The following is a 22,389-nucleotide window of genomic DNA, read 5'->3' as shown; positions in this document are numbered from 1 at the left end:
AACCAAGTCGCAGATAGGCTATTGCAGTGTGACCCTATTAGGTCTTAAGTATCCCCTACGTCTCACTGTACACTGGAGAGTGAGACCGTGTGTGTGTGTATGTGGAGGCAAAAGAATGAGAGATGTGAATGGGGTCTTCTAATTCTCACACTGTACACATCTGTTTTGTTTGATTTCTTTCTTATATCGAACATGTGTCACAAGTGTTATTTGAAAACAACTTTTAGGAACATTTACATATCTGAGTTTTAAATTTCTATGAGGAAAAAGGGGACGATAGCAATTAGAAATGTGCTGGCTCTAGTCCCAAAAAAGTGATTGTGCCTTGGTTACAGAAAGCTGCAGGAACTCCAAACAAAAGCATCAACATTGTAAAAATTCACTGTCTTCCTTTACTTTTTCCTGGCTTGTTTTTGTAACACAAAAACCCAGCTAAGTTCACAATGGCCACATCTCAGGGCAGACAGAGGACAGAGGCCTGCAAGGATTCATGCCTTCAGGTTTTATCCTGAAGGTTGAGGTGCCTATTGGGGTGCTGATGGTGCTTTTGGGGCTGGGAGACCATCCTGTGCTGAGCTGTACGCTGTCGCTGCCGTGACCTCGGGCTCCCACGAGAAGAGGGATTTGAGTGACAGCAGGAGCCCAGGCCTGAATGATTCATGAGCGGGAGAGCTCTTTCTTTCAGAGATGAGACAACGGGTAGAAGTCACTGATGGGTTCAACTTTGGAAACCTGACTTCGGGTGGAGATTTCCCTGCCCCAGGTGGAAGAATCCAGGAGTCCTCGAGCGAGTGCATCCCACATCCCGGGCTCCGGAAGGTCAATATCAGGATGCGTAGATGCACTGGTGCAGTGAAGTCAACCCACTACCCAGGACACGAAACCTCTTTTCTCACTGAGTTCCATCTCCCCTTTCACATCTTTCCAGGGGTATACCCTGCCCCCCAACAACACATGCACATAGTCACGCATGCAATTTCTAAAACCACTAACACAGACAGAAGAGAACAGGATGGGGATCTCTGCCTGCCAGATTTCGCTGGGCCCATGGTCATTTCCTAATGTTAAGTCTCTACCTCTACACACGAGCCCCTCCTCACCCTTCTTCCCACGACACCCACCTCCCTGCTCATACTGCTCACAATTGCAGTCAACGAGTAGGTAAGGTTCTGGGTCTAGGCAACTCCACCCAGTGTGCAAGCAGAAGTGGCATTTATAAACATGGCAGAGCCAACACTACCTGGGCCGAGAGTCCCAGATGAGTTCCAGAGAGGTGGAAGTCGGTTATGCAAGGAGAGGAGAAGAGGGGGAGGTCTGGGATCTCTGGGGGCTTCAGGTTGGCTGGTACTGTGCATGGGGTCATGGGCTGGGGCTTGCAGCTTCGTAACAGGCCAGACCCAGGGGAGAGGCTGCAGCAGGGATGGGGAAGGGTGCTGGGAAGAGGGTGTGGAAGAGAGTAGAATGTCCTGGTTCAGGTGTGGGAGGTGCGGTAGGGCTCTGAGGCAGAGCGGAGACCTGGTAAGAAATTGTTCTGTTTGGCTAGGGTTGCTGGGACTTCAGGGACAGTGAGGACTGGGGCAGGTGGGATTTGGAAACCAAGGGCTGACTGGGGAGATGCTGATGTTCTCCTCTGTTCTCTGACTTCTGTCCAGATACCTCCTTCTTTGTTCATCCCTTTCTTCCCTCTCTTTTCATCTTTTTCTTTTTATTGCTTTCTATCTCCCTTACCTGATTGTATAAAATATACCACTTCAAATTTATTAACAAGCATGTGAAGAGAGGCATTTATTTGACTAAAAAAAAAAAAAAAAAATAGACTCAGACCTCCTGGATTTTAGGATTTCCCCAATTCATAAATGTTCTCTTTCAAAGTAAAGTATTCAGCCTAGGAGCTTGTTCAGAGGATCACCAGTACCAAACCCCGTCTCCAGTACCATTACCCCAAGCTATTTTAAATACTCACAGTTTGCAGATTGCCAATGGCTGCCACAACTTTAACATCAGAAGGCCTCAGTGAGTTAACTGTGAAGACAAGAACCCATGAAGGAAGGTCAGATCTATATTCCCTACAATGTAAGCCAAAGATGCCATATGGCTTGGGGGGCAAACCTTCATCTCCAAGACCTTGGGTAGCTGCTGAGGTCGAGTCTGTGAGTCGTGGGAGTGGAAATCTGAAGACCACACAGTCACTGGGAGCCCTTGTAATCATGCTAGAAAGAGGCTCACTCCCCTGTGGAGGTCACGCTGTGAACTGGACGTGGGCTGTCCAAACAGATGTCCCATGGAAGGTCTCTCAGGGCCCTCCTGTCCCCACTTACCTGGCCCTATTTCTGCCTCTCACTTCCCTCTATCCTACAGCTCTGCATTTATGAGCCACCATCAATAAGTAAGAGGGCAGCAAATCAAAATTAAAACCATCTGGGGACCAAAAGAACAACTTTAGCTGAAAGACTGTCAGAATCTAGCACTCAAAGCCTGCGAACACATAGAAACATCAGAGGCAAGCTGTATGCAAATGATGCACATGGAAGGCTCCTTGACCCACTCAGGTCACCAACATTTTGAGAAATTAAATCTCCCTGGAAACCGCTGACAATAATCCCTGTTTATGCTATGGGGCATTTAAATGTAAACCTCCTAAGGAATCCATTTCCTAAAAAGTGTATCCATTTATTTTTCTACCTAAAGTCCCTATATACCAGAATAGTAAAAACAGCATGCTAACTAAAAACTCCAGTCAGGTCAGAACAATGCAAACACAAAATTATGAAACAGTCTGTAATGCAGCCACTTAATATGATAAAGCGGGGGAAGAAGACCAGCTCAAGAGCAGCATTCATAGCACCCAGGTAATAGACAAACCTAGCTTGTTATAGGGGGAAATGTCTACAGTAACCACTGTGGCTACATTACAGGAATGGGGAAGCCACGTGAGTGACCAAGCTCCGATACACCGCTTCCATGACACTGGCCACCCACCGGAGGCAAGGTCCTGGAGGTCACCCTCACCCAAGCAAGCCACTGTGGGGCCATGTTGCTTCTATCCTTAAGTGGTATGTTGGGCTATGACCCTCCAGAGAAATGACCAAAGGGAGAATTAGGGGTGGTGTGAGGGACTAAGGTTGGCACCTTGAATGGCCAAAAGGTACAAGAGGTGTAGGGTTGGAGCCTCTGCTGACAACATCAGAGAGAAGACACTGGGCCTTTCCCGCTCACGGCCAGCGGTCACATACCTGACTTAGAAGGCACATTCGATTCTGATGTCTTTGTGTTGCACGGGAATGAAAAATTCTTCATGGTCTGCAAATGAACCCAAACAGCAGAAACATCACCTGCCTTGTATGGAAATATTGCAGGTCCTGAAAACTTAGTGGAGAAATGACCGTGTACTTGTTCTATCCAGGCTCAAACTCCAGAAGCAACCATTAGTCTATATTCACATTCTCCTAACCCTGTACCCAATCCACCTAGTAGAATGGGACCTGCAACTGTTGACAATGATTTTAGCAGGTGGCATGTAAGGATGTCTCAGACCAGTAAGGTGGAGAGGGAGGGAAGGTGATGAGGGAGAACAAAAATCAATTCCTGAGATGATGAAAAGTTCTGGAGATGGATAGTGGTGATGGTTGCCCCAAAATGTGAATGTACTAACGCCATTGAATTGCACTCTCAAAATATGGTTAAAACAGTAACTTTACTGTTATGAATATTTTACCACAATAGAAAAAGAAGTCACTAAGAAGAGACTCAGTCTACCTAGAGTAAAAAACCCCAAAAGTTCTATGCTATTATATTTATTAATATTATCTTCTTTCCCTCTTCTAATTTAAATGTTTACATAAAAGCAAGTATATGCGGCATCATGTTTATTTGCTGCTGAAAACAGGGTAAACTTGAAACTGAGAGACTCTTGTGTCCCCACCAGATCGGAGTTTCCTGAGCCCAGAGAGGCTGCTGAGAGCAGAGGAGGGTCTCGGTGAGCCATGCTCAGGTCCTCAAGTCCACCCGGGCCTTAGATGCTGGTATTAAGTGCCCAGAGCAGCCTCTGCTTCTGGGAATAACATGGAAGGCTTTGGGAAGGGAGACCATATAGTTTCCCCCAAAATTGAGAGTGGAAGGGAAATATCCCAACAGGGAAAAACGTGCAGTCAATGAGGGGCTTGACTACATCTCACTGTCGCAAGACGATACAATTTCTCTTGAAGTAATGATTACAGTAAACGCCACAGCATTTACCCTCAACTCTTATCTTGTGGATGTTCTGGGAAGACCACACCCAGATGCCTTCAAATAACACACAGCATCTGCTTCAAGGTTCACAGAGTTAACCAAAGTCCATTTATAACCTTTTCTGGACATTTCTGGAAACCGCCTGCTCAGACTGCAGGAATGATGGGTCCCAAACTTCAGGAGATACGGTTCTGCTCCGCCAGGCCACCCGACTGTCCCTGGGGGAGGTGGCACATCCAGCCCATTCCCTCAAGGCCTCAGGGAGGGACCTGCCAACTTGCTTCAAGCCTGGGATTTACCCACCAGAAAGGAAACTGCCTTCTCCCCTCCACACACACACCTCCCCCCCAGGGCAAAGACTTCACCTTTGGCCATAGCTGCCCTTCGGATGTACTCTTTTCTGGAGTGGTATAGATCTGGGTGGTCCCTAAAAGAAAGCAAAAATAGTTCAGGTTATTTAGCTGGAATTAATTCCCACCCAAATTTGTAGGCTTCATGCCTTTCCTCCAAGCCCTATTGATGTGCCCAGTAACGTCCTTTGTGTTAGGAAAGCACAGGTTCTATTCCTCCAACTATCACCTCCATTGCTTGGGACACTGTGCTTCCATTAATGCAACCTATTAGGGCAGAATTCCCAGGTTGGAAAGCAAAAGTGTTATCAGAGAGGGGTCAGCAATGACACTATATTGTGCACAGCATATTATCACAGGTTGCTTTATTGGTTCCTTGCAAAGGGCAGAACCCTCATGGAAGGTCATGTTGGACAAATAGTTATTGTTTGGAGCTCCAGAACAAAGCAGGGAAAGCAAAGGACATAGCAGAATAGTCTGAAGGGTGATGTTATTTTGGGAGAAGAGCTAATCCTGGGATTCCTAGCAGCTGTGACTGTATTTAGTACTTGGACAGGGGCTATGTAGAGGGGTCTTGCTGAGTGAGAGGCGAAGGTGAAAAATAAAAGACAGGTGTGGAGACCACAAAGACACTATCCTCGTCCCAGCTGACTTTTGGCCAGTCTTTTAAAACTTTTACCTTTTTTTACTTTTTGAAAGTTTAATTTATGTATGATAAATTAGACTTATTTTAAGTGTACAGGTAGATGAGCTTTCCCATAAAACATTTAGTTTTTTTAACTACACAAATAATAGAATAGTATAATTAACAGCACTGTAAATAAGGGAAGGGGAAAAAATCACCAGCAACGTCTCTACTCTTAAACAAAGGTAATTTCATTTGTTCCGTGTCATGACCATGATCAGGCATACTTTTCATTCAGTTGTAACAATATGCATGCAATTTTGTATCCTGCAAGCTTCCTTTAATGTTGTATTGTGAGCATTTTCATGTTAACATAATTCTGATACTTATTTCAAAAGCTACATGATACATTTATGATACTGACATTTAATCAGGGAATCTCTGACTTCTCCCCACCGAGTTCTCTGCCCAGGATGTACAGTCCTTGTAAGAGCATACCACGCAAGAATCCCCAGACAGCATTAGACAATGCCAAAGGGAAGCCTGAGTCGGGGGAGAGGGCTTGGTGTCTTTTCCATCCCAGCCTTCTTCTGCAGCTTTAGTTTGGGGCCCTGAAAACAACGTATCTGGAGTTTCACAATGAGCAACAGTACATTTCCACTTCATCCCCGCTGTGAGACCAGGCGTTGACTTCTACATTGAAGTTTGCACAAGGAATGACAGCTGCAACCTGCCTTCAGATCTCAGTGACCCTTTTGAAATTCCCAGAAGCAAGCTTTTTGGGCAGAAAGAGCCACATGACAGGAAGCCACAATCCTGGAATGCTGGAAAGGCAAGAGCACGGGGTTTGCAGCTGGAGGGCAGGGAAGGGGTGACAGGGTAGATGAGGCTGTACAGACAGATGGTGGCTGGGCCGTGGAGCCACAAATACCAGGCTAGTCCATGAGCAACAGGAGCCATGACGGATCACTGAAGAGAAAATTTTAAGGTGTACTTTGAGATGACCATCACTCCAGGAGCAGTGAGGTGGATGACTTAGGAGGGCAGAGATTTGAAACTGTTTTGGTAATATTCTTTCCAAGCTGGGATAAAAATGTAAATGGTAGCCAACACTTAGATATAGCTTCTATGTTCCAGGCACTAAACACTTACATGAAATAATTTCTTAAATCCCCACAACAACTCTATGAGATAAATACCATCGTCCCCACTTTACAGACAGGAAACTGAGACTCAGAAAGGTTAAGTGGCATTTTAAAGGTGACACAGTTAGCATATAGTGATGGCAGGATTTGAAAATGGGCAGTCTGGCTCATCTGGCTCCATGGGCCATGCTTGTAACCAACAAGCTAAGTGTAAGCCACATGCCCAAGATCTACACCAGGACTGTCAAACTTTTTCTGTAAAGGGTCAGATAGTTGATATTTTAGGTTTTGCAGACCATATGGTCTCTGTCACAACTACTCAACTCTGCTGTTGTAGTGGGAAAGCAGCCATTGATGGTATGTAAACAAATTAACTTTATTTATGGAAACTGAAATTTGAATTCCATATAACTTTCATGTGTTATGAAATACTCTTCTTTTAATTTTTTCCAACGATTTAAAAATGTAGCAACTTTTGTGGATATCAACAAACTGATTCTAAAGTTTACATGGAGAGGGAAAAGATTCAGAATAGTCAACACAATTTTAAAACAGAAGGACAAAGTTGGAAGACAGATACTACCTGACTCCAAGACTTACTGTAGAACTACAGTCATCAAGACAGTGTGGTATTGGCAAAAGAATAGACAAACAGGGGCTGGCCAGTAGCTCAGTTGGTTAGAGTGTGGTATTATAACACCAAAGTCAAGTGTTTGGATACCCTTACTGGCCAGCTGCAAAAAAAAAGAATAGACAAATAGATCAATGGAACAGAATAGAGAATTCAGACCACAGAAATATAGTCAACTGATCTTTGACAAAGGAGCAAAAGGAATACAATGGAGAAAAGACTGTCTTTTCAACAAATGGTGCTAGAACAACTGGACATTCACATGCAAAAAAAAGAAAAAAATCTAAAAATGTAAAAGCCATTCTTAGTTCATGGGTCATACAAAATCAGGCAGGAGGCTGGATTTGGTCCCTGGGTCATAGTTTGCCAACTGACCCCTGATCTAGCTGGTACTGAAAGAGTATTATCAAGGGGAAATGGGAAGGTGGCATCTCTGGCCATTAGCAATAGCCCTTAGCCCTGGGGCTCCCAGGTAGGAGGCTGGGATCTACCTCTAGGTTACCAGGCTGGGTGCTGCTGCTACGACTCCTCCCTGGGCTTCGCCAGGACCTTCGCAGGTAGAAGAACATGGCTGCTGGATAACAAATCCCCCCTGATCTTTAAGAAATGACTTATTTAGCACATCTCTTAGGCCTCCAGGCTTTAAACCTGGGAGAAATTTTTTTTAAAAATGCTCTCAAAGAAAGCTTTTGGACTCCTTTAAATAGTAGTTTTCTAAAAAAGGATTTTTATGACAGCTAATATGCTCAACACTCCACAAAATTTTTAAAATTGAGTAAAATAAGCAGAAGATCTAACCCAGTGCCTGCACAAAGTATATGTTGAAATTATTAATTGTGATGAAAGGTGCTCTCATTTCATTATCAAAACAGTCCAGAGAGGTAAATGTCATTATTGTATTATTTTATAGCAGCAAAAGTTAAAATTTTTCTTTAGAGAGATGGGGCTGAATTGAGAGCTCCTATCTGTTGATTCCAGATCCAAAAGATTTTTAATGGGGCTCAAAAGAGGCTGTTTTTTAAGACAAGAGATGGATCCCCACATCTTTTCCTGCAAATGTTATGGAATCTGCTGCTGTAGACATTCTGTTACGCATTCCCACATTCATTCTCTCTCTCTCTCTCTCCCTCCCACCCTTCATTCCTCTCTCTGTTGTCATAAAGTCAGCAAAAACGTAAGGAGTCAAGACCCTAGAGAGAAGGGAAGTGCGGAGAGTGAGCCCAACATTTGATACTGTTTTTACCCTTGAAGCATTTGTCAAATCACAGGCAACAGAAATCAGCAGCTGAGAGGCTGAGATGCTGTGTGAAGCTTCAGGCGGTTTCGTGGAACTGGGGGAAAACATTGGAGTTCAGCATCTATCAAGGAAGAGGCAGCCTGGCACCCTGGTAACTATCCCAGGCTTCTAGTTGGGACTTTAAAAAGCTAGAACCTTGGAGTAGGGATAAACTGGAAAAACAAGGGGTCTACAAAAACTTCACGGAAAGATTTGTATTATCTCTTAATTCTATTTTTCTACAAACTTTCTGAAGTACCCTCATAGACCAACCTGCAAAAAGACTGAAGCCCAGACTTGAAACAGTTTGATTCCTGATTGGATCAAGGTGATCTGCTCCTACCTGCCTGCCAAAAGCAAAAGTAAAGCCTTTATGGAGGAAAATACCACCACCCAGAACATGAAATTATCTTTAAAATTTTCATATACAATGCCTGGTTTTCAATTAAAAAAAAAAAAATCCCAGGAGACAATACTAAATAAACCAAAACCAAGAAAGAGAGAAAAACAGACAACAGACCAGGGAAAGCAGTATACTAATATGGGAATAAATGGGGGAAATCCACAGTTTTGCTAGCTCAGTGTTTTCTTCCCAGTTAGGGCAAGATATTGACCAATCAGAAATGTAATGGGGCAATCCAGGAAATGAGAAGGACTGAGATATGCTCTTCACATATCCCTGGATGCCTGGAAATCTACATATGTGCTGGGGAGACCTGAAAGAGTCTCATATAAAGTTAAAAACAGGAGAGACTTGAAAATTGGCTAAAACTTTGCATTCATTTCCCAGCCTAGACACAGATCAAGCAACAGAACTTTACAGGCTCAAGGTGTTTAAGTACAAACTCTGTCCAAATCACTGACTGACCAGTAAACCATGAAGACCCTGGGGTGATTCACAGGAGGCCAGGCTCAAAAACAAAAATAAATTAAAAACTGATCAAAGACATTGGTGGCTGCACACCTTGGGGGAGACAGATTTCACAGTTTAAGTCCAGGAAAATTCATAAAAAACTAACCAAAAATCCACAGAAAAATAAAACAGAATCCAGAATTCCTACATTTTATCAAACACATTCAGTTTTCAAACAAAAGTTACTAGCCATGTCTTGAAATTGAAAAGTGAGTCCCATATTCAGGGAAAAAACAATCAATGGGAAATGACTCTGACTTGACCCAGATGTTGGATTTTGAGGGCAAAGTCTTTAAAGCATCTATTATATATGTTCAAAGAAATTTTTTAAAAAATCACATGAAGACAATGTCAATGAATAGAAACTACTAAAAAAAAATGGTAATTCCAGAGTTGAAGGGTACAGTAACTGAAATGAAAGATCCACTAGATGGGCTCGGCCGCAGACTTGAGATGGCAGAAAAAAAGAATCATTAGACTTAAAGATAGATGAATAGAAAGTACATTTCTAAAAAATACAGAGGAAAAAAAAATCAAAGAAAAATAAACAGAGCCTCAGAGATCTTTGCACAATGTCAAGCATACAAACATAAATGTATTATGATCCCCAGAAGAAGTGGCAGAGGGGGGAGAGAGAAGGAGTTGAAGAGATAATGGCTGGTAACTTCTCACATTTAATGAAAAATTTAAACCACAGATCCAAGAAGATGAAAACTTTAAGATAAAGACTGCTATGAATTGAATGTGTCCCTCAAAAGTTCATGTGTTGGAAACTTGATCCCCATTGTAACAATGTTAAGAGGGCAGGATGGTATTTGAAAGAAGGAGCCTTGAAGAAGTGATTGGATCATGAGGACTATGCCCTTGTGAATGGATTAGTCCATTCATGGAGTTAATGCTTTAATGAGTTATCGTGGGCGTGGTGGCTTTAAAAGGAGAGCACATGAGAGCACTCTTGCTCTTTTCATCATGTGATACCCTGCACCAGAATCTATACAGAGCCCCATCAAGAAGAAGGCCCTCACCAGATATGCCCCCTGGACCTTGGACTTCCCAGCCTTCAGAACTGTAAGAAATAAATTTCATTTCTTTATAAATTATCCAATTTCAGGCATTCTGTTATAAGCAACAGAAAATGAACTAATACAAACACAAAGAAAATCTTTCTTAAACATATCCACTGTAATAATCTATGTGTCCAGGTAAAACCAAAGAAAAAACTTTTGAAAGCATCCAGAGAAAAATAACAGGAGATCAACATTATGATTAATAGCTGACTTTGCATCAAAAATAATGAAGGCCAGAAGGCAGTGGAATGACATATACAAAATGTTAAGAGGAAAATGATTCCAGATGGAAGCATGGAGATATAAAAGGGAATGAGGTATAGAAAGAGTAAATATGTAGGCAAATCCAAAATAATATTAACTGTATAAAACAGCAAACTATGACCCATAGGTCAAATCAGCCCACAGCCTTTTTTTTATATGGACCTCTGGATAGGAGTGGTTTTTACATTTTTAAAGAATTATTTTTAAAAAACAAAGAAGAATGTGAGAGAGAACATACATGACCCACAAAACCTCAAATATTTACCATCTGGACCTTTTCAGAAAAATTTTGCCAACCTAATATAAATGAAAAATGTATTGTGGAATTTAAAATATGTAGAACCCATTGCTGTGTGGGTGAGTTTGGATGGAGTAAATACATTTAATAACGTTTTTCTCTTATCTAGGATGTAGTAAAAGTACTAGACTTTAATAAGTCAAGAGTGCATGTTGTGATCTTAAACACCAAAATAATAATAAAAATTGTAAAATCAGCAAGTTAATGTTGGGCAGAGTGGGGTGATGGAACTGAAACAATAAAAATACTTAATCCAGAAGGAGTCAAGAAAGGGGGGGGAATATAAAACAGTTAGGACACATCGAAACGTAAATAGGCAGCTATCATATTTAAACACAGCTGGGAAGCCCAGGAAAGAGAAGCTGAGGGGAGCAAACGAGAACTTCCTTTGGTATCTGAAAGGCTGGATGCTAAGGGTGCTGGCTTTGTTCCAGGTGGCCCCCAAACTAGGACTGGGCCAGTGGAGACAGGTTGCTCCTTAGTGGAATAGCTGGGGCTACCCCATGTGTGTTCACATGCACCAAGCAGAGGTCAAGAGCATGCAAACCCTTGGTCTGGTCAACATCTCCAAGCCTCAGTTTCCTCATTTATAAGGTAACCAGTAGTTCTGATCATTATAATTCCAGCATCGGAGAGGCAGTTGGCACATCTTTCAGCTCCTTCCAGCTTCAATATTCTTGCATCTCCTCACATAACCATAGGCTCAGGAATTCACGTTTTTAACTTGATGTGTCATCCATGATAAGTGCTCTGGGATGTCACAAAGAGTCTGTGCCTAGAATCCAAACAGTAGGGGTCCAGACCCAAAGACCCAGATGGTAACTTGGTGCCCCTCGGTCCTGTCCCCACTGACTCTAGGAGTGACTTGGGCCCTCACTCCCATTCTCTGCTTCCTAACAGGTAAATGGGGGAAGAATTTTCTCCTCTTCCCACAGCACCCCAAGGAGACGTGGAAGACACTATGGAGGCACTTGTGGCATCGTTGAACCCCAACAGGGAATCCCAAGGGAACTTTCCCTTTTGGAAAGTTGTTTGAACATCAAGTTCACAGATCTATGAAGGGCTTTGAACTCTCTGAAGAACTCCCACCTCAGAGGAATGAAAGAGAAATACAACTGTGCACACTCTGAGAAACAGCTTTGGCTGAGATCAGTCAACCAAGTTGGACAGAGCTGTAACCACCGGGGTCTGGAACCGACAAAGGGTCTTAAGAGCATCCAGTCTTGGCTAGGTAAAGTCACATGTGCTTCTCCCTTAGGGAAGCTCCTCTGACACAGCAGCTCTCATCATCTGCCTCCAGGTCCCCAAACTCAGAGATTCAGATTTGATTAGCCTGGGGTGGGGCCTGGGTGTTCTGGGCATTAGCAGTTTTTGAAAGCCCCTGGGGTCCTGCTCATTTGTTTCCAGGGTTAAGAGCCTGACTCTACAAGAAAACCCAAGGTGTGCTCGTCCAGCACCTAGCCACAGGTGGGTGGGGCCATTTCAAAAGCAGAATTAAAGCAGTACTACTCTCTTACTTTGTAGATTTCTTTGACATTTGTTCACTTATCCTGTGTCTGGAGCACAGTTTTCCAGCCCTTGTCCCTTCTTTGAGGAAAGACAGCTATTTTGTGACCTTGATCAAACATTGAATCTCTCTGAACCTTGACTTCCTTACCTATAACAGAAGACCAGCCTCCCTGCTTTCTCCATGGGGTTGTGAGGATCAAAGGACAGGAAAGTGCTGTGTAAGCAGCAGAGGGCTGGACGCATGTGAGAGGTGACTCGTCTCCCCAAATGAAAGGAAGGAGATTCTCCAGGGCAGCAGGGAGGACTGTCAAGGTCACCACGTGTGGAAGTGAGTCACTCTTCAGTGCACATTAAATTCTTGGGCTCTTTGAAAAGTGTCATGTCCTCATAGCAACCCTAAGGGTAAGGTAGAGGCAGGATTTATGACCCTCTTGGCATTTTTCAGGCTCAGAGAGGTTATAAACTCATATAGATAACACCAGCAGGGGAAGGGCAGGCTTCAAGCCACACTGCTATCCACTAAACAGTGAATTCTGTAGGTGAGCTGGAAAGGAGAGGGTCAAAGTCGGCCAGTGTTGTCCCCTGCACCATTCTGGGCTGTAAGCAGGTTCTCTGGGTGGCTATGTGAAGCACAGGGTGCATGTAAGTTGTCACCCAGGCAGCATATAGTCCCACTCACACACAGGGATTGCAGGACCAGCTGTGAGTACTGACTCAAAAAATACTGCATGTGACTTGCTGTGAGTGCTGAGTCAGAAAACATGAGTCATGTCTGGCGGGCTGCTCCAACCTCAGAATTCCAGGTGCCCTGAGGAGCATGGAATGTTAGCACGGCGTCCTTCTGTCAGCGTGGTGTTTGCACAGTCACGTGCCACAGTCAGTGGAAGGTGACACTGAGGACTGGAGAACCCTTCCGGGGTATCTGGGTTGGCCTCTGAATGTTTATCTCAGAACTCTAGAATAGCTGAGGGGGGCAGACCTTTGAGACCATCTGTTTACTGCCTCAGGAAACTGAGATCCAGAGAGGTTAGCAAACTCACCGAAGACCAGTCAGCAAGCTACCACCAGGGCTGTGTGTACAACTCCATTCTCCTGGATCTAGTCTATTTTTCCTAAGACCAAAGTCTTTTTGAAAGAAGGCTATAGATAGACTATTACATGTGTTGTCTTCTACCCCAAGTTCCCAGCATTTGGAAATTTATTCTCTTGCCATGTCTACAAGACCAGTATTTTCAGCTGCCCTTACCATCAGTCAGTCTCAGTTTTATCACCAGGCTGGTCAAAAAATGATTTAGGATTAACAATGTCACAACCTTTGGGTAGACACAACCTCTAGTCTGATAACATTACAAAACCATTAGAGAGGGGTTGAAAAGTCCCAAACCATGATTCTATAAATAGTGTTCTGTGCCAGTGGTCACAGGAAGACACTACCACCCATTACAGACCCTGTTCCAGGCAGAGACCAGTGCACCCTCCTGTCTCCATCCCCTCATGCCCACCCAATATCCAACTTCTTTTACCCTGTGCCCCAAGAGAGGGAAGCAGTCCCAGCAGGAGAGAACACATTCAAAGATGACTTGCAGTTTTGCCTTTGGCCTCGGATAAGGTAATGCTTCACTTTTCAATCACATCTTCCTCAACTTCTTCATGGGGACTGCTATGGTTTTAATGCATCTCCCAAAGTTGATGTGTTGGAAACTTGATCCCCAGTGCAAAGGTGTTGGGAGGTAGGACCTTTAAGAGGTGTTTAGGTCATGAGGGCTCTGACCTCATGGATGGATTAATGCCATTATTGTGGGAGTGGGTTCCTTATAAAAGGACAAGTTCAACCCCCCTCTTTTCTTTCTCTCTTGCCCTCTTTTGCCCTTCTGCCTTCTGCCATGGAATGACACAGCAAGAAGGCCCTCACCAGATGCCAGCCCTTGACCTTGGACCTCCTAGCCTCGAAAATCATGAGTCAATACATTTCTGTTCATTATAAATTACCCAGTCTGTGGTATTCTATTACAGCAGCACAAAATGGACTAAGACAGGGACAACTGAGCCAGGAAGGAAGAGCCTGTGGAAGAGAGCTCCATGGTAAAGATGGACAAGTGGTTGCTTGCCAGTGACAGGTTCCAGAGCCCCGGCTCCTCCTACACTAACAGTCTCCATAATCACCTGCAGCTCCAGCTTTGCCACAGCCACCACAGGCCAGAATTTTAAATGGGACGATGGATCTCCCAAACCTGGGAGGGGGCAGGAGAGATGATCGGCGAGCCCCAGGAGGAGGGGAATCTCAGGAAACTGTGTCGGGGTTCTCAAAGTCTCCCTCATCAGGACATTCTCCTCCCAGAGAAAACCAAGAGATTGTGAAGTAAAAGAGCCTTAGGACCCTGATTTCTTACAGACGTGCAAGAGGAAATGAGGGCCCACGGCAGGAGAAATCGCTCGCCACTCTCAGAGCCTGGCGCACTCCCTACCGGGCCTCTCCCTGTGAGCCAGCGCTCTGCTCCCTAGCATGTGGCCTCTTTTGACTCATGACCTTTTACATCTGAAGTGAACAAACTCATGTTACCCAAAATACCACTTTCATTCTGCTGCTCCTACTGAAAAACTTTTAATAGCTCCCCACTTCCCATTACAACAAATCCAAATTCTAGGCTTGCTGCATGACCTTGAGTCAGTCACTCAACCTCTGTAGGGTTCAGTTTTTGTAAACATAAAAGAAAAGATTTGGATTAAATGATTTGAGAAGTCTCTTTAAGCCAAAAGGCCCTCTGATCGCCTCTGTTGTTCTCCTGTACTGAGACTTCCATGTCCCACTTTATCTAAGTCTTTACCTCCTCTAATGCCAACCCCACACTCGGGTTCAGCTGGCCTGCTCCCTGCTCCTCAAGCCCCTCATACCGAGCCCCAGCTATTCCTGTGGGTATGCTGTTCCCACTCCTTGCATGCCCTCTCTATCCCTCTGGGTTTCTCTCAGTCCCACTCATCTTTCAGTGCTCAGCTGAGTTTCACCGCCCACGTGAGACTGCTCCAGCCCACGTTCATCTCTCAGTTCTCTGAATCCTGTTGCTTTTATTGCAGCTACTTGCACCTATTTTGGTGCTTAATTCTCCTCCAGTGATTTTATGCAGATCCTTTCTCTCTCCCCAGAAAGTTCCTTACATTTGGTTTAGCATCTACAGTCAGGCTCAGCCTAACTTGGCTTCGTAGAAGAGTGCTCAGACAGTTCATTGACAGTAGCAAAAATGCAATGTGATGGAAATGATGATTGACAATAAAGTCCTAAAAATCTACAAGGCACAGGTGACACTCCAGGAAAGTAGAACTCCTGAGCACCCAGAGAAGATCCCATACCTGTACTTGCTGCTCAGAGCAGGAATTTGGAGGCAAGTGTATGAGTCAGAGCAGGGGTGGGGGTGGGGATGGGGATGGGCTTGAGGCATGTGATGTAGAGCAGAGATCCTGACACCAGAATTCCAAGGATGGCTCTGCCACAACTAGATGTGTGACCCGGGCAAGTCCCCTCCCGTCTCTCATCTCTAATATCACCTTCCGCTTTTATTTGGAAAGATAATATTTCTAGAAGGCTGGGAAGGACTTCCTCTGGGAAAGGAAGGGAAGCCAACCTCCAGGAAGGACTCAGGGCTCCTGCAAAACAAATGTTGCCTGGCTCACTTGTTTTAGTCATGAAAAGGTAATTCCTTTCCTCATACGATGAGCTTACTCTGCTCCCACCTTTGGCTTTGCATTGACAAACCTGTCATGGGTGTGTTACCAAGGCAATGAGTTTTTATTCATAGGCATGACAATCTCCTGGGGAACTTCTGACCCATTTGAGGAAAATAAAACTAGCAAAAATTATACGTCATTAGATATAGTGATTTCTTGCCAGCGCAGCGTTCTTTTGCCAATTGCAATTTTGAGATAATGATGTTTTAGGTTTATAAGCCAAAACTTTCAAAGCAGTCATCTGTTTTCACATGTGTTATTTGTTGAGTCCACTTTAAAGTTTAAACAAAAATCCAATTTTGGTTCTTTCCTCTATTGTAATACAGGATGCGGTGAAAGGCCCTGGCTCCGGACTCAGATTCAGGATTGAACTCAGGTTCCTGTGTTTATTGGCTGGATGACTTTGTGTAAGTTACTTAACTTCTCGGTTTTCTCATCCATGAAATGGGATAATAGCACAGGCCATCTGAAAGGGAAGCTGTTATTTTTGTACCTTGCTTAGCATGGGCCTTGGCTGTTCGAGGGAACCTCATATCACGAATTTAATTTGAAGTGATCCTCAAATGATAACGTCCCCAGTACCTGACAGAATGAACATCTATATCTTCTCTGAAGACATTCTCGTTCATCCTAGGCCTCAAAGAATCTCACAGATTTTCGAGGAGTCTGAGCAGCATACAATAAGAAATAAACAAGGACATAAAGAAACAAGGTACGCATGAGCAAGCATTAGCAGGGATAAAGAGCAGAAACAGATCACAAAGGCTTTGGATACTGAAATTATCAGACAAAAATTACAAAACTTCTATGTTTTAAAAAAATGAGACAAATGAGTTTTTTTATAGGAGCCCCAAAATATTTTTTAAGTACATCACAAATGTGGTAAAGAATTAAATATAAATTAAATTTAAAAAATAAAATCACCAATTTCCAAAATCTTCAGTGTTTGGGTTTATCAGCAAATTAGACATAACTGAAAGAGAATGAACGATGTAGAAGATATGTCATAGTAAATTACTTAGAATGCAGTATAGAAAGACAAAAAGATGGTAGAGTTGAGAGAGAGGCTAAGGGACATGGTACACGACAAGGGAAAACCAAACAAACATTTCGTGGGCATTTCAGAAGGAAAAGACAGAAATAATGGAGTAGAGGCAATATTTCAAGAGATATTGGCTGAAAATTTTTCAAAACTGATGAAAGCTATCAAGCCACAGATACAGGATACACTAAAAATTCCAAACAGGATAAATTCACAAAAATTAATGAACTGGGAAACAAACATATGATATAGACTGTGTTATATTTTTCCAAAGATGGCATGGCATTTCCTCCTATCCTTTGTGCCCTTTTGCAATGTCACTTTTGTCACTCCACCCATCAAGATGTGAAGTCTATTTTCTTTCCCTTGAATCTAGGCTGGCCCTGAAACTTGCAATGACCCATAGAAGCAGCAGAAATGACTTTTAGACCTAGGCATTAGAAGGCCCTATGTCTTCCATATGTGTTCTATTGGGGTCTTTAGTCACCATGTAAAGTCCAGGCTGTCCATACAGAAAGAAAGGCCATGTGAGGAGCACCAAGACACCCCAGTTAACAGTACCAAGGCAATTCTAGTTGACACTATGTGCAACAGGGACAAGACATCTCTCCTGAGGTCTTCCCAAATGCAGATCCTCTGAACTGTGAGGAAATAAAATGGTAGCTGCTGGAAACTACTAAAATTTAGTGTAATTTGCTATGCAGTAATAGGCAACAGTGACACAGAAGATCAAGAAACCCAATAATTAGTTCTTTGAAAAAATTAATAAAGTGGACAAGCCTCTGGTAAGATGAATTAAAGGAAATGGGAGAAGTCACAATGATCAGTATCAGAAACAAAAAAGAAGGCATGGTTACAGAAACTGCAGATATTGGAGCGATAAGAACAGAAAATAATACAAAAATTTTACACCAGAAAACTTTAAAATTTTTACTTGGACACATTCCTAGAAAAACAAAACTTTACAAAACTAATTTAAGACAAAATAGAAAATATTACTAATTCTATGACCATTAAAGAAATTGAATCAGTAGTCAAAAAAATCTATCAAAAAATAATATTCCAGGACTGGATGGCCTTATTCGTGAGTTCTACCAAACATTAAAGGGGGAAAAAAAAACCATTCTTATTAAAAACTATTTCAGAAAACAAAAAAATAGAAACACTCCCAAATTCATTTTATGAGAATGTATAATATTGGTACCAAAATCCAGCAAGAACAATGGAAAAAAAGAAAATTACTGTTCAATCTCTTTCATGAACACATAAGAAAAATAATTCTAAACAAATGTTAGTGAACTAAGTCCAGCAATGTGTAAAAACGAGATATAGCATGAGTAACTTGATTCTATCCCAGGAATGCATGGATGGTTCAATATTAGCAAATCTACTAATATTATTCAACATAATAGTAGATCCCAGGGGGAAGAATCATATGATTATTTCGATAGATGCTGAAAAGACCTTTAACAAAATTTGATATTAGTGCCTGATGAATTAAAACACTCAAGAAAACAGACATTTGTGGGTACTACCTTAATGTGAACACACACATGTATATGTACGTATGTATCATTCCCAAAGGCCATCACCTAATTGAATAGAGAAACATTCATTTTCCATTGCCTTTAGGAATGCTGAGACTATATAGTCTTTAAAAATATAGAAAGGTACTCAAATTTCTTTGTAATAAGAAAAGCTAAAATTAAAGTACCTCTTCTCATCTGTGACATTTGCAAAAATTCTAAAGTTTGACTGCATACCCTATTGTCAAGCTACAGAGAAATAGGCACTTTCATATATATTGCTTATGGGAATGCAAAATGGTGCAATCCTTATGGAAGAAAATATTTAACAAAACTATATGTGTGTTCACCCTTTGACCCAGAAATCCCAGTTCTAGGAATTTATCCTAAACTCTATTCAACAATATGAAAAAGATATATGTGTATGATTGTTTATGACTAGCTCCCGGACCTCGGTTTCTAAATAACATCCCCCACCCATTGGAACCTTGAAGGAGCAGCTAGTCCCAGGGTTGAGACAGGGGAAAAATGAAGTTAGCCTGTAATATCTCATACCATGAAGCTAAGAAGTGCTTAAAAATCGATGAGGATACAGGAGTCACCTTGGTTTGGAAGACTCAGTATTGTAAAGATGTCTATTTCTCCCAACTTGATTCATAGAATTCAGAGCAATCTCTATCAAAATCCTAACAGGTTTCCTTTGGTAGAAATTAACAAGCTGATAATAAAATTTATATGAAAATTCAAAGCTAAGACACTTCTAAAGAAGAAGAAAAAGTAGGAAGAATTTTTTGTCAAGTAACAAAACTTACTATAAAGCTATGGAATTAAGACATTGTGTACTTGGCACGGGGATAGAGAAATGGAGCAACAGAGTGAAAGAGTGTTCTGAAACAGATGGAAGCATGTCTGAATCCTTAACATATGAGCAGAGGTGGCTCTTCAGAGCAGTGGAGAAACAAATACAATAAATAGTGCTCAGACTTTACAATAAATAGTGTTCAGACAACTGGGTATTTGCATGAAAAAAATATAAAATTGGGTTCCTCTCTTATACTATTCACAATGATCAATCCAAGATGTATTAAGATTGACCTAAATGAGAAAAGCAAATTTATAGTTTTTAGAAGGATCCATAGGATATCTTCAAGACTTCAAGGTAGAAAAGGAGTTCTTAGATAAGACACAAAGAGAACAAACCATGAAGAAAACAATTAATAATTCATATACTTAGGAATCAGACAAGTGGACAATGGCCAGACCATATATGATAAGAGAACTCTGAGCCACAATCTGCAGCAACCAGCCCATGAAGCCAAACCACAACCTCTGCAATAATCAGCACAGAATGGCCAGGACTTGGTTAATGACTGCCATCTTCTCTAGTTTTTGTCCCTGCTTCCAGCTCAGGACCAACGAGAGAAAGTCAAATATGCCCCCAAGTGAACCACGGAAGATACCTTCTTTCTAGTTAGCATGTCTCCAGCTTCTCCAGGCCATCAACCTCCAATCAGAGCAGACCTGAAGCCTTCCCCTTTTTTCCACTATAGAACCTTCCCACTCCCTGCCTGCCTTTGAATCACTGTCAAACTATAGCAAGCTCTGAATAAATCACTTCTGTTTGTTCTCATTTGGATGGTCTTCATTTATTTCCACAAAATTAAAAATTTGCTATACATTTAACTACCAAAAACCTAATGCACAGCATATATGGAGAATTACTAAAAATTAATGGGAAAAAAAGACAAACCTATAGAAAAATGGGAAAAAGACTTGAATAGGCACTTCACAAAAGATCAATGAACATGAAAAAAACTCCTTGGCCTCATTAGCAATCAGGAAAATGCAATCACACATTCACACATAACATTCTTCCCCGAGGCTCAGAGAAGTGACTGACTGCCCAAGGCGAACAGCAGGACTGGGGCTTGGACCCTGAGCAGGTCTGGCTGCTGTCCTATACCTCCTCTTTTCCCTCTGGGGACTCAGGGGCAAGCATCTTCCTGCTTTGGGCCCAGGCCTCTCATCTGGAGAGGGTAAAATATCTTTAAGGCCCTTTTCCGTTTAAAAGATTCTGCCTTCCTAAACAAAGGGAGAGCCAGGGATGGGGCAAACAGTGGCAGAGGGGGTTATGGCAGAGGCACAGTCTGCTCACAATCATTAGGGTCAGGAGGAGCACAAAGCCCAGGCTGGTAACCTCTCGTTTCAATCAAGGCTCAATAGGCAATTTCATTGAACTAAAGAATGTGGGCAATCCTTTAGAATTTGTCATCCTGAAATATGCCTTCCACTGTCCTTTTAGCAAAAAACCACAATTAAATCTCATGGGTAAGAAGAGTAATGATCAACATTTACTTAGTAGAAGTAGTATTTTCATTTTACAAATGAGAAAAATCAAGGTCCAGGAAGGTAGAAGAAGTTGCCCCAAACCACACAGCACAAAGAACTGGAATGAAGGTCTTTGTGATCTTATGCCCATGGCTCTTTTTCCCATCATAGCACTGCTGCCCATTTGCCCTTCTTAGCTATTCCAAGACCAGCCTGTCACCCACAGCCTTTGGGCCACTGAACCCTCAACCATTCTGTAGGCATCCTCTGCATCCCATCGCAAGAGGCAAACCAGCCTTCTTGTGTTTGAACTGTACATGCTGTGCTTTATCTCTTCGAAAAGGACACATTCCTCTCCTAAACTCCTTGCCTAAGCAATACGGGATACCAGGGTGGTTAATCCATTGGTTGTCCTCTGAGCAAAAGGCACACTTACCTTGCCCAACAAGCAGCAGCCCCAGGAGGATAATGCTTGGCAGCAGTCCCATGTCACAATGCTTCAGGTGTCACAGGTCTCCGAATGAACTGCTTCTGCAGATGCATGGGCTACCACTCTTCCTCCTGCTTTTGTGCTCCTCTGCGATCTGATAGTGCACCTGTCATAAATTTTGTTGTGTTCACCTTTGAAAGGAGGCAGTGGCTGTCTGTAAATGACAGATATTAATTAACATTTATGCCGAAGAGCTCTTGAGGCAGATGAGTCAAAGTTGTTCCAGACATAGACACTAAATGACCAGGCAGCCACCTTCAAATGACCTTCCAAGATGGTAGCTGCCCAGAAATTACCAGTGTCAGAGGACTGGTGTTCTGGGAATTCCATGTGCTGGGCTGGAATTCCAAGTGAGCCACAGCTGTGGGAACTTGGCCGCCTCTCTTAGTTTGGTCTCAGCTTTCTGAGCTGTAAGCCAGGAGGTAAAAGACACAGGTACTGAACGTACTTTGTAACAACTATACACCATAAAGCTGCCTCCAAATGTGAGTTCTGTTGCTAGTCTGATGTGTGTTCTCACCATGTTTCAGGAGCACTGCTGGGTTCCCTGGTTTGCACGATATAGAGAGGGCGGTTTCTGTCCCCCACCTCCAAACCCATGTTAGCTAGAAGTGTTGGGCTGATGGTATTTCTCACATTTATAGTCAGCATGTTGAACTGACAGATGCAAGCCAGAGGGGAGCCATGGAACTAAGTTTGACAGAATCAGCAGTTTCCTTAGGGCAAACTAAGTCAGGAATGCTGGTCCAGGTCTAAACTGGGCAGACAGAGCTGAGTGACAAAATGCCCTTGAGGGTGAAATTCAAGCTTTTTTTCACAAATATCAAGGAACAATTGCTTTGGTTACTATGCACAATTACATTTAAGTCATCCTTGCGTTTTGGCCATCCTGTGACAGCAGGGCTGAGAGCCTGACTTCTGAGCCTGACTTCTAGTGGTCTGGAGCTGGTGTCCATGACCCACGCTCAGATCTTG

The 22,389-nt window shown here is 42.8% G+C and overlaps 1 protein-coding gene across 1 annotated transcript in view; it reads right to left on the bottom strand.

The window, feature by feature from the left end:
* The window catches only part of PLB1 (phospholipase B1), a 123,405-nt gene extending 101,794 nt beyond the window's left edge, over window positions 1-21,611 (bottom strand). Inside the window, 4 exon segments of the mRNA XM_063079006.1 lie at window positions 1,964-2,022; window positions 3,234-3,336; window positions 4,596-4,657; window positions 21,361-21,611. Of these exon segments, the coding sequence (XP_062935076.1) occupies window positions 1,964-2,022; window positions 3,234-3,336; window positions 4,596-4,657; window positions 21,361-21,412 (276 nt within the window). The 5' untranslated portion in view covers window positions 21,413-21,611.
* Between the last annotated feature and the right edge of the window lie 778 nt (window positions 21,612-22,389).

Source organism: Cynocephalus volans, chromosome 14, assembly GCF_027409185.1.
Source record: "Cynocephalus volans isolate mCynVol1 chromosome 14, mCynVol1.pri, whole genome shotgun sequence".
Taxonomy (NCBI): domain Eukaryota; kingdom Metazoa; phylum Chordata; class Mammalia; order Dermoptera; family Cynocephalidae; genus Cynocephalus; species Cynocephalus volans.
The sequence above is the reverse complement of the archived record's forward strand: the minus strand, read 5'-3'. Positions and strand labels throughout refer to the sequence as shown.